Source organism: Sinocyclocheilus grahami, unplaced genomic scaffold, assembly GCF_001515645.1.
Source record: "Sinocyclocheilus grahami isolate Dianchi unplaced genomic scaffold, SAMN03320097.WGS_v1.1 scaffold2066.1, whole genome shotgun sequence".
NCBI lineage: Eukaryota > Metazoa > Chordata > Actinopteri > Cypriniformes > Cyprinidae > Sinocyclocheilus > Sinocyclocheilus grahami.
In genome coordinates, this window is record NW_015507245.1 from 53,137 (window position 1) to 69,058 (window position 15,922).

Genomic DNA, 15,922 nt, shown 5'->3' on the forward strand with positions numbered 1-15,922 from the left:
ATCCTTTGTCTTTTTTGTTCAGCACAATGGTCATCTACTGTTGTTTTTATTTGTGCTATATGACTGATTTGATTTGATCATGTAGATCAAACTCGTCCTTACTCACCATACAGGCGGCCTGTACAGCCTCACTTAGACTTGCAGCGTTTGGATCACACCAGAACATGTGACATATAAAGTCTCCAGGTCCCTCTGCCATTATGAATGCAAACGTGTGCACATCCTTCCCAACTCCCATAAATGACAGGAAACGCACACGACATTCAGAAAGAACTTCCTCCGTCTGTGACAATGAGACAAGAAATATCAGTGTGGTTATCTAATAAAATTTTTATGATACAGCATTACATATAATACTCAAGTACCGCATAATGTCAACAAACAGAAACCTGACCTCAGAATTCAGAATAGTGAGTGTAGCGGACGCCACGTTCACAGTCACAGGTGTCCAATCCTCCTTGTCTTTGCCGTTAAGAGCATTCTCCAATGCTACATTAATCACATCCACGCCTTCAAGAGACAGATACAGACACGACTCAACTTCAATTTCAGGCAGCTAACTTTGATTTAAACATGAAATGCATACATGCTATTTTAAGTGCTTACAGTGTATGACATAGCTACACAAAAATGGGGAAAATGCAGGTAAAACTTGTACTTTGTGTATAATAGTATAATGCAGTGCCGTATAATAGCAGTTAATGAGGACTCCCTACCAGCTGGCTTTGTCACTGGCACACGACCCAAGTACCGCACCTGGAAGCGCTGGACCAGCTCGTTCTTGGGAGCTGGGAACTCTGAAGGAATAAAGATCTGATTCAGTCTTAATGGTATCATTTCATTATTATCCATTACAGTACTCACTTGAGAAGGAGGGAGAAATATCTGATGCACACGTGTAGTCAAACCCAACAGTCAACAGTTACATACTGTACTGCAGACCGTCCACAAACAAAAGCAAAATTCATGTCATAAGTTACCCTGGAAGGGGATGTCCCTAAGTCTTGAGGGGTCAGTGTTCAGTCTGCTGGACGACTTCCTCTGGGCCATTATCTAGGGATATACACAAGACAAAACAATATAAAACAAAACACATGGACATAATTGCATCAGCAGTCCAAACTGATATAAAAGAGTAAGACACACAGGTGTTAACTACAAATAGAAATACTGATACTTGTGTATACAGAGTAAAAATAAATGACTAGAAAAACACCTAGTGTATCACGTTGTTAAAATCAAAAGTTACAATTGTTTTATTTAATGAACTAACAGTTGTAGGCTATTTTTTTAACAAAGATGAATGACTTCTGAAGCAAATGTAGCTATTGCTCATTACTATGCATTAACTAAGGTTAACTAATGAGATTTTATCATAAAGTGTTACTTGTTGGTCTTTATAATTCTTTTGCACTTTAATCTGTGAGAATTTTTTTAACTTTTACATACAATAAAGTAATATTTCGCAACATGAAAATTTGATACAGTCATATGCCTATACCCAGATGGACGATGTCTCTGCCAAGCAGCAGGAGAATCTCTGCAGAGGTGGTCAGCTCTATAGCTTTAAAGGGGTCATGAACTGAGAAATCAAAATTCCTTTGATCTTTTGACATATAAGAGGTCACTGTACTGTAAAAACATCCTGTAAGTTTCAGAACTCAAAACTTTCTCATTAGTCTAAAAACAGCTTATATTGAAGCCAGACTGGCAAAACAACAGCTTGTGGGATGTACAACTATGATGTAATAGTGTGGATAAGCACCACCTCCGCAGAAGATCAATGCCTGCTTCTACTTCGCTGCCTGTTTAGCCCTGCCCACAGTTTCTGCCTGTTTAGCCCCGCCCACAGTTTCAACATCGCTGCCTGATTAGCCCCGCCCAGTTTCAACATCGCTGCCAGTTTTGCCCCGCCCAGTTTCAACATCGCTGCCAGTTTAGCCCCGCCCACAGTTTCATCATCGCTGCCTGTTTAGCCCTGCCCACAGTTTCAACATCGCTGGCTGTTTAGCCCCGCCCACAGATTTTACATCGCTGCCTGTTTAGCCCCGCCCACAGATTTTACATCGATGCCTGTTGAGCCACTGCCTGTTTAACGCAGGTCGACGCAGAAACCAAACGACAAAAATGTTTCGAAGACAACAAGCGGAGCGCTCACACAGAATCACATAGGATCGTTTGAAAGACGTGTCTATAGACGCGGTTTTCAAAAACTCCCGTGTGCTTCTGTGTGAGCGCTTGGTGAAGAGTGTGAAGTGATGATCATAGTAGTCAATCACAGTCATATCTGTTGAGCACATGAACACTATGGCCAATTAGCGTTGTTTAAGAATCTGCTCAACAGGGCTCAAATGTTAGCGGGAAATTGACTTTTTTTTAAATTGCAGTACCGACTGGTACCAAAGTCAGTACTTTTGCCAACACTTGTACCCATATTTATTTCACATTTCATTTTTGTATATGTAGGTTTGTCAGCTACATCACATACTATTAATCGCCTCATTTTGAATAAGTTTTCTGATTAGCCTCCAGTTATCAAACCTGTGTAAGTTTCAGGGTTTTATTATAGTCCACTTCAGATTACTAACAGTAAGTAACTTTGCAACTACATGTCAACTAGCAGTCATTCGAGTATTAGTAGACTGTCTGCTTAATATCTTCTAACACTTTATTTTGATGGTTCCACAACATACAACACACTGACTATGAGAAACTTTGAAAGTATATGTCAACGTATTCTACTAACCCTAAACCAAACCTAACAGTCCACTCTGAGAGTTAGTAGACATGTATTGAGCACATGAACACTATGGCCAATTAGCGTTGTTTAAGAATCTGCTCAACAGGGCTCAAATGTTAGCGGGAAATTGACTTTTTTTTTAAATTGCAGTACCGACTGGTACCAAAGTCAGTACTTTTGCCAACACTTGTACCCATATTTATTTCACATTTCATTTTTGTATATGTAGGTTTGTCAGCTACATCACATACTATTAATCGCCTCATTTTGAATAAGTTTTCTGATTAGCCTCCAGTTATCAAACCTGTGTAAGTTTCAGGGTTTTATTATAGTCCACTTCAGATTACTAACAGTAAGTAACTTTGCAACTACATGTCAACTAGCAGTCATTCGAGTATTAGTAGACTGTCTGCTTAATATCTTCTAACACTTTATTTTGATGGTTCCACAACATACAACACACTGACTATGAGAAACTTTGAAAGTATATGTCAACGTATTCTACTAACCCTAAACCAAACCTAACAGTCCACTCTGAGAGTTAGTAGACATGTCAACTAATTCTCATTAATTTGCAGCTACATGTAGTTGCAAAGTTACTTATAGTTAGTAGAATGTCTAAAGTGGACTATCAAAAAGTGTAACCTAAGTTTCTTCTGTTGAGCACAAAACAAGATATTTTGAAGAATGTTGTAGCCAATGACTTACACAGAATAGAAAAAAATGCTAGGAAATTCAATGGCTACGATCAACTGTTTGGCATCAAAATTTCTCAAAATATTTAAAAATTTTGAAAAAAGAATCATACCCTCCACTTAATCCAAACCTGTGAGTAAATGATGACAGAACTTTCGTTTTTGAACTATTCCTTTAAACACTCGACACATTGCCGTTTCAATAAATGTAGAAAATTTTGGACACTACAGCACAGTGCACAATGTCTATGATATTTAATCAAGAATATGAGTATTTTTAGCCAGCAGCTATGATGTCCTCACCTTTGAGCAGATGTCATGCAGGCTTGTGGCGATGTTCTTTGCAGGGGTGTCACACCGAAATACATGACACTTGAGCACGTGAGTCAACTTGTCTCGTGCCACATATGCAAAGTCCCTGTAGTAAGCGACAAATGACAACATGCATATGTTTATGTTTGTCTCATCACTTCAATTTATCCACACACCCATAAACACATGCACGCACAGTAACAAATGTCTTGTATGTGTGTGAAACCTTGGGTCCCTGAATAGGAAACGAGATGCAATATTATGGCTGATGCTATGGGAACACGCTTGAGCCCATAAAGAGTCATGACATTTTATTGGCAGATAGTGCTAACTCTGCTCACTGAGGCGTTTCTTCTCTGATGCCTTTTAAGAATGTGGACTCTATTTCATATGAAGGAAACCAAGCAGATATGTAGTATGGCCAGCTACACAGCGTTTTGTTCTCTATTCAGGGAATCAAGGTTACATATGTAACCAAGACATTCCCTTTCAAAGGTATACTTTGACACTGCAGCAGTAGCCGACACTATACCATCACACCGCCACACAGATATCTTCCAACGATACTCCTCAGCCCAAAGTAGGGCTGCACGATTAATCAAAATTATTATGCACTACGGTCGTAAGAACACGCTCATACAACTTGAACCGAGTCTCTGGCTGGACGGACATCATTGCATCCAAAAGATTAACGCTTTGAGAGCTTCTGAACTTGGGCACAAATGCCAACATATCCACTCTATGGAGCGAGGACCTCTGAGTGTGAACCACTAACTATAAGAAAACTCCCAAAATCCATACTCCGATATATAATGCTGCATCCACTGACAGATGATTCGTCTTCCTGAAGAGAAATCAGCACAAGCTCGTCCTTATGAGGTGTCAGTGACGCAATGCCTCAGTGGATGGTGCTAGTATTATCTGCCAATAAATAGGCATTATTCTATACAAGCTTCAGACTATCGTCAAATCCAAGGGTTTGTTAGCGTCAGCTGTTGATGTAGTGCCGAAGTAAACCTATGAAAGGAAACATCTTGCGTTTGCTCTAATTCTTGTTTGTACAATTTTGGGAAATCATTCCCAAAATGTGGAGTAAGACTAATACCTCTAAGTGAATTTGACATTAATCATATTTTTAACTGTAATATATTGTTATATAAAAATAGTGAAATACTTCTATAAGTTAATATATTTAAATAGTTATTAGTTTGTCAACTAGGGTTGGACAACTAATACACATATTGCAATAGAAATTACAATATGGCTTAGTGCGATTACCAAATGACAAAAGAAAGTGATTTAATTAAATATATATAGTCTGATGCACTCTGCACTGCTGACAATTTTACATCTAGCCATGTAAGTATATCACAGCACTACCACTGTCTTTAGCATGTCAAGTGTATGGTAATTTAGTCAGAAACCACAAATCTGTATTTTAGCAGTACAGAGCAGCAACTTGTAAATGACCTGGAAGTTACTGCTGGTTAATATTTAGACTTAATGGACCACAATTCAGTCACTATATTATACTAACAATATGTTATGCACAGAGTAGAAAGGAAGCAGAGAGCTGTAAAGGGCTGACAATACGCAGAATGCAAATACAATACATTGATGTGATGTCATGAATATGCTAATGAATGTCATCAAGGTGACACTTTGAATCTTTACACAGATCTTTTCCAGACAACAGTAGTTCAGTCACCACAATTTTCAAGTTTCAATAAATAATAAATAAAAACATTTATATTAATATTATATTATCCAAATCTTATTTTTTCTGAAGCTCTCAAACTAATTCAGTTTAGACATGCAGAACAGAAAATAATATTTGAGAGCTGCACTAGAGGGGAAGATTTTCAGGGAATAACTTCTGCTCATCACACAAAGCCATCACATGCATTCAGAAGAAAAAGAATATAGTGCATGATACATTTACATTGTTTTTAGAAGCTTAACAGCTGTGGTATGTTTGTATGAACAGTTGTTGAATGTAAAAGAGTGACATAAATATTCCTCCAAAATTGTCCTTTTGTGTTAAACAGAGGAAAGTCTAATCGACACACGGGTGAGAAAATAATGAAATTTCATTTTTGGGTGCATTACACTTGGTATTGTAATAAGTATACAAAAGCTAACAAACAATACAATACAGTAACACACTACCTCTCCCTGGGATCCAGGATGCAGCAGGACAGACAGAACAAAAACACAACATCATAATTCAGCAAAATCTAAATTATTTGAAAATAAGCAGCTTCAGACAGTGTTGCAGTTGCTACAAAAGTGATGAAACTCAACGTAAAAGCCGATTTATTTCCGTCAGCGCCCGCATAAGTGGATTGCATTGAAGCATTTAGATAAACCCAGTCTTCAGAAGTGACTTCGCTCCTTCTCAAAGGAGCAAGGTTCCTCCTTCGGACATGAATGACAGCTTTTTCAGTAATTATTTTCTTGTCCTGAAGAAAGACAGAGGACTGTGCCGCATCCAGGATCTGTCTCACTTGAATTTTTACCTTTACAAAGTTCATCACTGTAGTAGACCTGAAGGATGCTTATTTTTATATTCAGGTTGTTCAGTGACACAGAAGGTTGCTCAGGTTTGCCTCACGGGGAGAGGCGTACCAATATCAGGTTATGCCTTTTGGTCTGGCTTTGGTTCCACAGACTTTCACAAAAGGGCCTTTCGCACCACTTTAGTTCCAGAACTAAATGTACAGTACTAAAGTACTGGGACGATTTTGCGCGAACTATTTCCCAGTACCATTTAAAGGGTTGCATTCGCACCAACGGTGTGTACCAAGAAGTGACGTAAGCCGGTCGACAGCGATGTCATTTGTGCGCGGCATTCAATAACAGAAACAAAGAAGAACAACGTTAACAACAGGAGGATGGAGGACGCTGTGATCGGAGTGGTTTTTGTTGTGTCTTGCGGGTTTCACAATAATGGACATGGAAAGTCGACGTATACGTAAAGCGATTGAAAGAACGGAAAGGAGGACTAAGAATCTCCAACGACAACTGGCAGTGCTACATTTGCTACAAGTGCCTGCACTTCAGCGTCCGTCCATCTATCGCTGTTCTCCATACTTAAAAAATAAGTTGACACACTGTTTACAGTATGTTTACACGGCGTTATAAAACATGGCGGGTGAGGGTGTTTTCGTATGCGTTTGGCCAATCAATGTCTACTTGCATCACGATTAGTACCAGTTGTGCTGGTTAGACCCTGCTCCGGAGTAGGAGCTAATTTGATTCTCGACAAAGGCAGTCCGGTACTAAAATCGCACCCAGTTCCGGTGGTGCAAAAATGCCAAAAAGTGGGTAGTTCCACAATTAGTTCTGGTACTATGAAAAGGTTCCCGCGGTGCGGAAGGCCCTAAAGTACATGGATGCTGCTGTGGCCCTGCTGAGGCTGGATGATTATTTATTACATTTATATAGCGCTTTTCTAGGCACTCAAAGCCCTTTACATTGTCAGGGGGTATCTCTTCATCCACCACCAGTGTGCAGCATCCACCTGGATGATGCGACGGCAGCCATAGTGCGCCAGAACTCCCACCACACACCAGCTTATTGGTGGAGAGGAGGCAGAGTGATGAAGCCAATCAGTAGATATGGGGATTGTTAGGAGGCCATGATGATCAGAGGCCAATGGGCAAATTTCACACCTCTACTCTTTTCGAAAGACTTTTTTTAAGGATTTTTAATGACCACAGAGAGTCAGGACCTCGGTTTAACGTCTCATCCAAAGGACGGTGCTTGTTGACAGTATAGTGTCCCTGTCACTATACTAGGGCATTAGGACCCACACAGACCACAGGATGAGCACCCCCTGCTGGCCTCACTAACACCACTTCCAGCAGCAACTTAGTTTTCCCAGGAGGTCTCCCATCCAGTTACTGACCAGGCTCAGCCCTGCTGAGCTTCAGTGGGCAACCAGTCTTGGGCTACAGGATGATATGACTGCCGGCTGGATCCTGGCCCAACCCAGGGAATTGGTGTCTCGTCACAGGGACATTCTTCAGGATCTGGCACCTTTGGCCCGAGATTTGGAGGCTGTGAGTGTGGTCGATTAAGGGTGATCAGTTGTAACCTTCCACTAGGAGGCTTTATTTTTTCCAAGTGGAATGTTTTTGGGTCTTGGTGTTTGGCTCATGTAGTAGATCCAGTCAACTGCCCGATTGGTTCAGTGCTACACTTTTTGCAGAAGTGGTTTGCGGTTGGAGTGGCTTTGAGGGTTTATGTCACAGCTATCGCTGCTCGTCGGGATTCGGACGGAGCCCCCTTAGGTAGGCATCATCTGGTCTCTTTGTTCATGCCTGGAGTTAGGCTTTGAGCCCTACACTCCCCTGGGACTTGTCTATTGTCCTGGAGGGCTTATCAGAGTTGCCTTTTGAGCTTTTGGAGTCAGAATTAATATAATAAGCGAGTACATCATGAATCCATTTACCAAACAATGTTTTTGGCTTATCCTGTATCACTACGGTACACCTATAATAAGTTTTTATATTCAGACTATTTCAGACTGGAACTGGGTTGTAGTGCGGAGTAGCCCAGTACCTGCGTGATTCGTCATAGACATAAACAGAGAGAAGTAGCTCCGGCTACAATGTTCTTCCACAAGACTCACACAGTTCTGTTTAATAACCGCTAGAGCGCCAAAAGTTACAGAATGCAGCTTTATTGTCCTGGAGGGCTAATCAGAGTTGCCTTTTGAGCTTTTGGAGTGAGCTTCCGACTGAATTTTGACTCTTAAGGCGACGTTTGTTGGTAGGGCTGTGCGATATGACAATATATATCGGATAAACGAAATAAAAGGTCTATCGTTTCATGTTATGATCTATCGTTTATTTTGTGGTGTCGCAAAATGCATTGTTTACATTAATACTTTCATCATTTGGATGACTGCGATCTTTACACGCCATCACAGGGCGTGAAGGGGAAACAGAACCAAGAGAACGACCAGCCAGGACAAAACGAGGAGCTCGTTCCTAAACGAGGGACTACATCTGTAGCATAGACACACGTTTTTAAGCACTGCAGTTTTAAAACAACCGGTTTTAAGCCATTGAAACAGATACAACAGAGCTATATGCGTGTGCCGTCGTCTCTGTTTCTGTGTGAGAGGAACGCGCATTTTTTGCCGCTTTATTGGCTTTGAACGATTACATAAACACACTTATATTCGTCATAATCCCTGTCTTTGCAAGTATCCTCATAAACACAGTTATTTAGGTCTTAAGGGAGAGTAAACAGCTGAAAAAGAAAATGCATTTGAACAGTATATTAGATCTGGACTTCGGTCTTAAAGGGGAAGCTGTCCAATATTCGTCCCGTCTGCCATTCATATTAATCAAACAACAGTGAGAGAAAACCTAGATAGATTACTAACCTATCTAGATAGATAGATATAATTAACACAGTGAAGACTAAATTTACACAATGTATGTAGCGTTTCTTATTTAGTTGAATAAGTAGTTTTTTGTCCTATTTCTTGCAATTCGTTTCTTATCCTTATTTCATCACTGACTGTTTATTCATCTTCAGTGAGCTTGAGGGGGTTTTTTGTCTCTTTTTAGGCTTGTATTAGTTTGATATTGACATTGGTGACAAGGATTACGAAAATTCTATGGTATCAAAGATTTTAATATCATAAAAACCTTTTTAAAAGAAAAAAAAATAACTATATAGTGATATGTATTGTTATCGTGATATGAAATTAGTCCTATCGTGATATAAGATTTTGGTCATATCGCCCACCCCTACTTGTTGGCATTGGCTTCTCTTAAGTGTGTAGAGGATTTGCAGGCTCTCTCTGTGAGTGAGTCATGCATGGAGTGTGCTCCTGGCTTTGTTAAGGCATTTTTACAGCCCAGGCCAGGATTTAGATGCGGCTCCGGGTTCTTTCTGCTTGAATTAGCCATTTGGTTTTAGCCTGCCCAAATTTATTTCAGGCCAGATGTGGCAGTGCTTAGCTTGGCGTGTGTGGAATATCGTTCTCATTGCATCATCGCTATGCAGCATTGATTGAACCTATGAAAGAAATCGTCTCTGGTTACTTGAGTAACCCATGTTCTCCGAATAGGGAAAAAGACGCTGCATTCACTACAAAACTCCTTGTGCAGCAGACTGAACTTCTATGGTAGGAAAACTGAGGAGCGGATGGCGTGTTCACTAGTATTAGAGTGAGTGACGTAGCGTCACCAAGGTGGTGCTCGCGCCATCAGCCAATGAATTGGCGTGATTCTAAATGGGCTTCAGACAACTGGCACACCCAAGGGGCATTCCCACAGCATCATCGCTACACAGCACCCTGCGTAATATGGGTAAAGCAAGTAACCTGAGACTTTTTCCATCCCCAAATTTAAATGTGAACGTATATATGTTCTTACACCCCCAGCTCTTAAAGCATAATTTTGCCTTCTTGAGCATCAGTGAATGTTTTGCAGCTCGGTGTGAAAAGATCGTCATACTGTTACTGTTGGCAAGGGGACAAATATGCAGAAGATGCTGGAAAACCAAAGAGCGTGCAGGACCTGGAGAATTTTTCTGAAGAACACCGTTAGACTTACGTTGCGGTTTCTTTTGCTAAAGATAGTTATTTCATTTATCTTACATTTTAGAAAATTAAGCAATGTTAATTCTGTTCTTATATGAAACCAAAAAAAAAGATAACAATTTTGTGAAATGCATTAATAATGTTGCTTTGTGAAAACAAAAAAATTCTTGATTTGCACACATATGCACAAACCTCGCCCCAGATGCCAGCGGTGTCATCTAGATTGTGTTTCTGGTAGGACAGCTGTCGGATACAGTTATTAACGGCAACACTACTCCTGCCAGGAGCCATCTCCTCTTCCGATATCTCCACCCAGCCCAGAGAGCGCACTGCAAAACACTGCATAACACACAAGCAAACATTGAGAAAACAAGCATCTTGATGTAGTGTATGTGGTCAGTCACCTGTGTGCTTTACCTTTGCCCCCTCATTGCTGCTGAAATAAGTCTGTTCCTCTTCCTCCTCAGACTGAGAAAAACTGCACACAACAGGAAGATGACACAGAGAGAAGGATCAATGCTCCTTTTGCTCAAACAGCAGAGCCTGGCACGAACAAGGCCAAGATCATGGCCTCAATTACTAAGAACTTAAGTTGAATGCAACGTAAGTGACATTAGATAAAAAGTGTGTGCCCAATTCATAAATGCAATAAATGTACATGCACATATGACATAATACTGTGTAACGCTCCGCTTCAGGAGTCTGTGCTGTTTAACTAATCTTATACCTGAGATTGATGGAGGCATAACGTAGAGTCGCTCCCTCAAACTCCTTCAGACTTTCATCAGAAGCCACATCCTCCTTCTAAACAATAAATAAGCATTATATGGACTTACAAAAACAGAATGAGACTGTCTGTGACTCCATTACGAACCTACCTGCCAATGCTCTTCCTCACTGAATGTGCTTGGATGAGAAACACCGCTCCATGTAAGCTAAATACAAATGGGTTCATGTTTAAAGACATCAGCACTCGCATGGTTACAATGACACTAATGTTGGGAAACTTGAGAGCTATAATGTTATATTAATGGAATATTATAAACAGCACACAATTTTCTATAAGTTGAAATGTTTATGATGATGTATAATAGGTGTGTGCACCTGTGGCTCATCAGCAGGTGTGACCGCAGGCGATGTGCTGGCTGGTCTCTCCTCTAGGGGCCCAGGTGGCTCCCACTGTGTGGTACCTGTGGGAATGTGCCAGTAGTAGGTGCCTGATGTGTCCTGCACACGCATCCAACCAGCGGGCAGGTCCGTGTCTGTTTCAAATGCACTACCATCCCAGTAGGACTCTACAACCAACAATAAAACGAGATATTCTTTATCAACATATCAAAATCACTGTAAGTCACAGGCAGCATAGCATGTGCACATCAGAAAATGTTACCCTTCATTTTACAGCAGGGATCCTCAAATCTGGCAACCATGATCAAACTATCCTGTGATTTTCTAATGATCATTGATAAGCATGCTCAGGTGTATTTGATTAGGGTTAGAGCTAAACTCTGCAGGAAAGTGGATCTCGTGAGCCAGATTTGAGGATCCCTGTTTTACAGCACAAAATTAGAAGGCCAGCACAAAAGTCAGCAGGTCATGATCCAGTTACACAACATGCTTCTCAGCTGTGTAATAATAATGTAGTGAACCAAATAATGTGAAGGTATCAGTCTAGCTGCATTTCGGATCGGAGACAATTATCCAACCAACCGAACACTTGATTCCCTAACATCTGTAGGGAATCATTAATAGTATAGTTGATCTGAATGCACATAATATACCTAAATCAAGATATGTAATTCAGATGCTTATGTAAAGTATCTTGAAATACTGAACAAAATTAAGTTAGTTTAAGCTTAAAGGGTTAGTTCACCCAAAAATGAAAATTCTGTCATTAATTACTCACCCTTATGTCATTCCAAACCCGTAAGACCTTCGTACATCTTCAGAACACAAATTAAGATATCTTTGATAAGATCTGAGAGCTGTCTGGCCCTGCATAGACAGCAATGCAACTCCAGAAACGTAGCAAGGACATCGATAAAACAGTCTATGTGACATCAGTGGCTCAGCTTTAATTTTACGAAGCTACGAGAATACTTTTTGTTCACAAAGAAAACAATAATAACATAATTTATTCAACAATTCTACTCCCAGAGTTACGTCTTCCGCCATTTTGGAGAGTACCCCAGAACATATTGTAATCAGCGTTGTTTATGTTCAGTAGACAGCGTGGCCTCAATTACTAAGAACTTAAGTTGAACGTAAGTGGCTTTAGATAAAAAGCGTCTGCCCAATTCATAAATGCGATAATATGTAAATGTACATGTGGCATAATACTGTGTAACGCTCCGCTTCAGGAGTCTGTGCTGTTTAACTAATCTTATACCTGAGATTGATGGAGGCATAACGTAGAGTCGCTCCCTCAAACTCCTTCAGACTTTCATCAGAAGCCACATCCTCCTTCTAAACAATAAATAAGCATTATATGGACTTACAAAAACAGAATGAGACTGTCTGTGACTCCATTACGAACCTACCTGCCAATGCTCTTCCTCACTGAATGTGCTTGGATGAGAAACACCGCTCCATGTAAGCTAAATACAAATGGGTTCATGTTTAAAGACATCAGCACTCGCATGGTTACAATGACACTAATGTTGGGAAACTTGAGAGCTATAATGTTATATTAATGGAATATTATAAACAGCACACAATTTTCTATAAGTTGAAATGTTTATGATGATGTATAATAGGTGTGTGCACCTGTGGCTCATCAGCAGGTGTGACCGCAGGCGATGTGCTGGCTGGTCTCTCCTCTAGGGGCCCAGGTGGCTCCCACTGTGTGGTACCTGTGGGAATGTGCCAGTAGTAGGTGCCTGATGTGTCCTGCACACGCATCCAACCAGCGGGCAGGTCCGTGTCTGTTTCAAATGCACTACCATCCCAGTAGGACTCTACAACCAACAATAAAACGAGATATTCTTTATCAACATATCAAAATCACTGTAAGTCACAGGCAGCATAGCATGTGCACATCAGAAAATGTTACCCTTCATTTTACAGCAGGGATCCTCAAATCTGGCAACCATGATCAAACTATCCTGTGATTTTCTAATGATCATTGATAAGCATGCTCAGGTGTATTTGATTAGGGTTAGAGCTAAACTCTGCAGGAAAGTGGATCTCGTGAGCCAGATTTGAGGATCCCTGTTTTACAGCACAAAATTAGAAGGCCAGCACAAAAGTCAGCAGGTCATGATCCAGTTACACAACATGCTTCTCAGCTGTGTAATAATAATGTAGTGAACCAAATAATGTGAAGGTATCAGTCTAGCTGCATTTCGGATCGGAGACAATTATCCAACCAACCGAACACTTGATTCCCTAACATCTGTAGGGAATCATTAATAGTATAGTTGATCTGAATGCACATAATATACCTAAATCAAGATATGTAATTCAGATGCTTATGTAAAGTATCTTGAAATACTGAACAAAATTAAGTTAGTTTAAGCTTAAAGGGTTAGTTCACCCAAAAATGAAAATTCTGTCATTAATTACTCACCCTTATGTCATTCCAAACCCGTAAGACCTTCGTACATCTTCAGAACACAAATTAAGATATCTTTGATAAGATCTGAGAGCTGTCTGGCCCTGCATAGACAGCAATGCAACTCCAGAAACGTAGCAAGGACATCGATAAAACAGTCTATGTAACATCAGTGGCTCAGCTTTAATTTTACGAAGCTACGAGAATACTTTTTGTTCACAAAGAAAACAATAATAACATAATTTATTCAACAATTCTACTCCCAGAGTTACGTCTTCCGCCATTTTGGAGAGTACCCCAGAACATATTGTAATCAGCGTTGTTTATGTTCAGTAGACAGCGTGCGCATGTGTTCTGAGATACTCTCCAAAATGGCGAAGTTTCATAAAATTACGGTTGAACCACTGATGTCACATGGACTGTGTTATCGATGTCTTTGCTAAGTTTCTGGACCTGGGAACATTGCAGTTGCATTGCTGTTTATGCAGGGTCAGAGAGCGCTCAGATTTGATAAAAAATATCTTAATTTGTGTTCTGAGGATGAACGAAGGTCTTACAGGTTTCGAACGACATGAGGGTGAGTAATTAATGACAGAATTTTCATTTTTGGGTGAACTAACCCTTTAAAGGAGACCTATTATGCCCTTTTTACAGTATGAAATATAAGTCTCAGGCGTCCCCAGAATGTGTCTGTGAAGTTTTAGCTCAAAATACTCCACAGACCATTTATTATATCATTTTGAAAATGCCTATTTTGAGTGGAAGCAGAAACAGGCTGTTTTCATGCATGTCTCTTTAAATGCAATTGAGCTGCTGCTCCCTGCCCCATTTTCCAGAATAGGGATGGGCCTTTACAGTTCGTTCCTCAGATACTCTGATAAAACATTTTAAAAAAACAGTAAAATCTGAGCGGCTAGTTTTTTCACAAGCTTGCAGAGAAAAACGATTTTCACATCTGAGCCACTAAATGACTCACTCATTAAAATAGTCTTTTGCCTCCATGGTTTGGTTTCATATTTAAAAGTATCATTGCATTATTCCCAACATTTCTAACTTCAAAAAATGATTTAAAACATTAATCTTATAACATTATTTATGCATTTGCAATTTTGCAGTGTAAATGCCTTTATGGCACCTTAACTTCATTAAACAGTTTGTGTAAATACGTCTAATGCCACTTCAGATGCAGCTTCTGTTTCCTCTACAGTGCAAAGAAGGAGTTTGTTGATACATATTTATTTTGAATGGTAATTCTAACTGAATTAATCACAACAGTGTAAGAATTTGATGTAAAAGATAATTTATTAAATTTAGGGATAAAAAGGCTCATTTTTAAACATAAGGAAATAACACCCATTTTGTTATACAGCAACTCTGTCAAATATACAATATGCTATCAAATATGGTTCTTAGAAAAAACGCAATCGGCCAAGAAAAATGCAATCAGTGCAGAAAACTTATTTATTTTGAATTAAGTTGAGTTTTCTGAGACTACTGACAGATTTGTTTTTTATTTAGATGAATTTCACAGAAAACAAGACTTCTTATGCCATTCGATTAAATGTATCTTGATTTAAAGAGCAGGTCATATAGGTTTTTGAAAATATCTCTTTTGCAGTTTATAACGTAGCTATCCTTAAATGAAAACAATCTGCAAAGTTGTTAACCAAAAAAGTGCATGATAAATAAAGATATTGTCTCTCAAAAGAGTGAATCGATTCTGAATCGCCTTAACGAGTTGTCATATTTGCGAATCTTTTGCCTGTTACGTCACTGGGTAACACATTTGCATAATCCCCGCCTGCTCGGGGGTTACAGAGTCTGACCTGCCCACAAACACTTCCGCTAGTTAGTGTGTTTACATCATGTTGAGAAGATGCTGTGTTCAAGAATACCATAGAAATACAATTCGAACCTTTTGTTGTGTGCATGTCATTTTACCAAGGACTGCTTCTCTAATCTTGGCTTTTATCTTCATTGGCTTCTAATCTTCTTAATTTGGACTAACAAGCTCTCCGAACCACAACCTGTAAGTACGATTGATACGTTATGTGTAC

General features: G+C 39.8%; 1 protein-coding gene across 1 annotated transcript in view; it reads right to left on the reverse strand.

Annotated features, from left to right (window-relative positions):
* apbb1 (amyloid beta (A4) precursor protein-binding, family B, member 1 (Fe65)) overlaps positions 1-15,922 on the reverse strand; it is a 45,753-nt gene that overhangs the window by 1,806 nt on the left and 28,025 nt on the right. Inside the window, exons 4-13 of the mRNA XM_016260365.1 lie at positions 13,079-13,269; positions 12,853-12,909; positions 12,702-12,778; positions 10,730-10,790; positions 10,505-10,651; positions 3,739-3,897; positions 981-1,053; positions 717-797; positions 395-510; positions 107-283 (exon numbers count right to left, since the gene is read on the reverse strand). Of these exons, the coding sequence (XP_016115851.1) occupies positions 107-283; positions 395-510; positions 717-797; positions 981-1,053; positions 3,739-3,897; positions 10,505-10,651; positions 10,730-10,790; positions 12,702-12,778; positions 12,853-12,909; positions 13,079-13,269 (1,139 nt within the window). The remainder of the gene's footprint in view (positions 1-106; positions 284-394; positions 511-716; positions 798-980; positions 1,054-3,738; positions 3,898-10,504; positions 10,652-10,729; positions 10,791-12,701; positions 12,779-12,852; positions 12,910-13,078; positions 13,270-15,922) is intronic.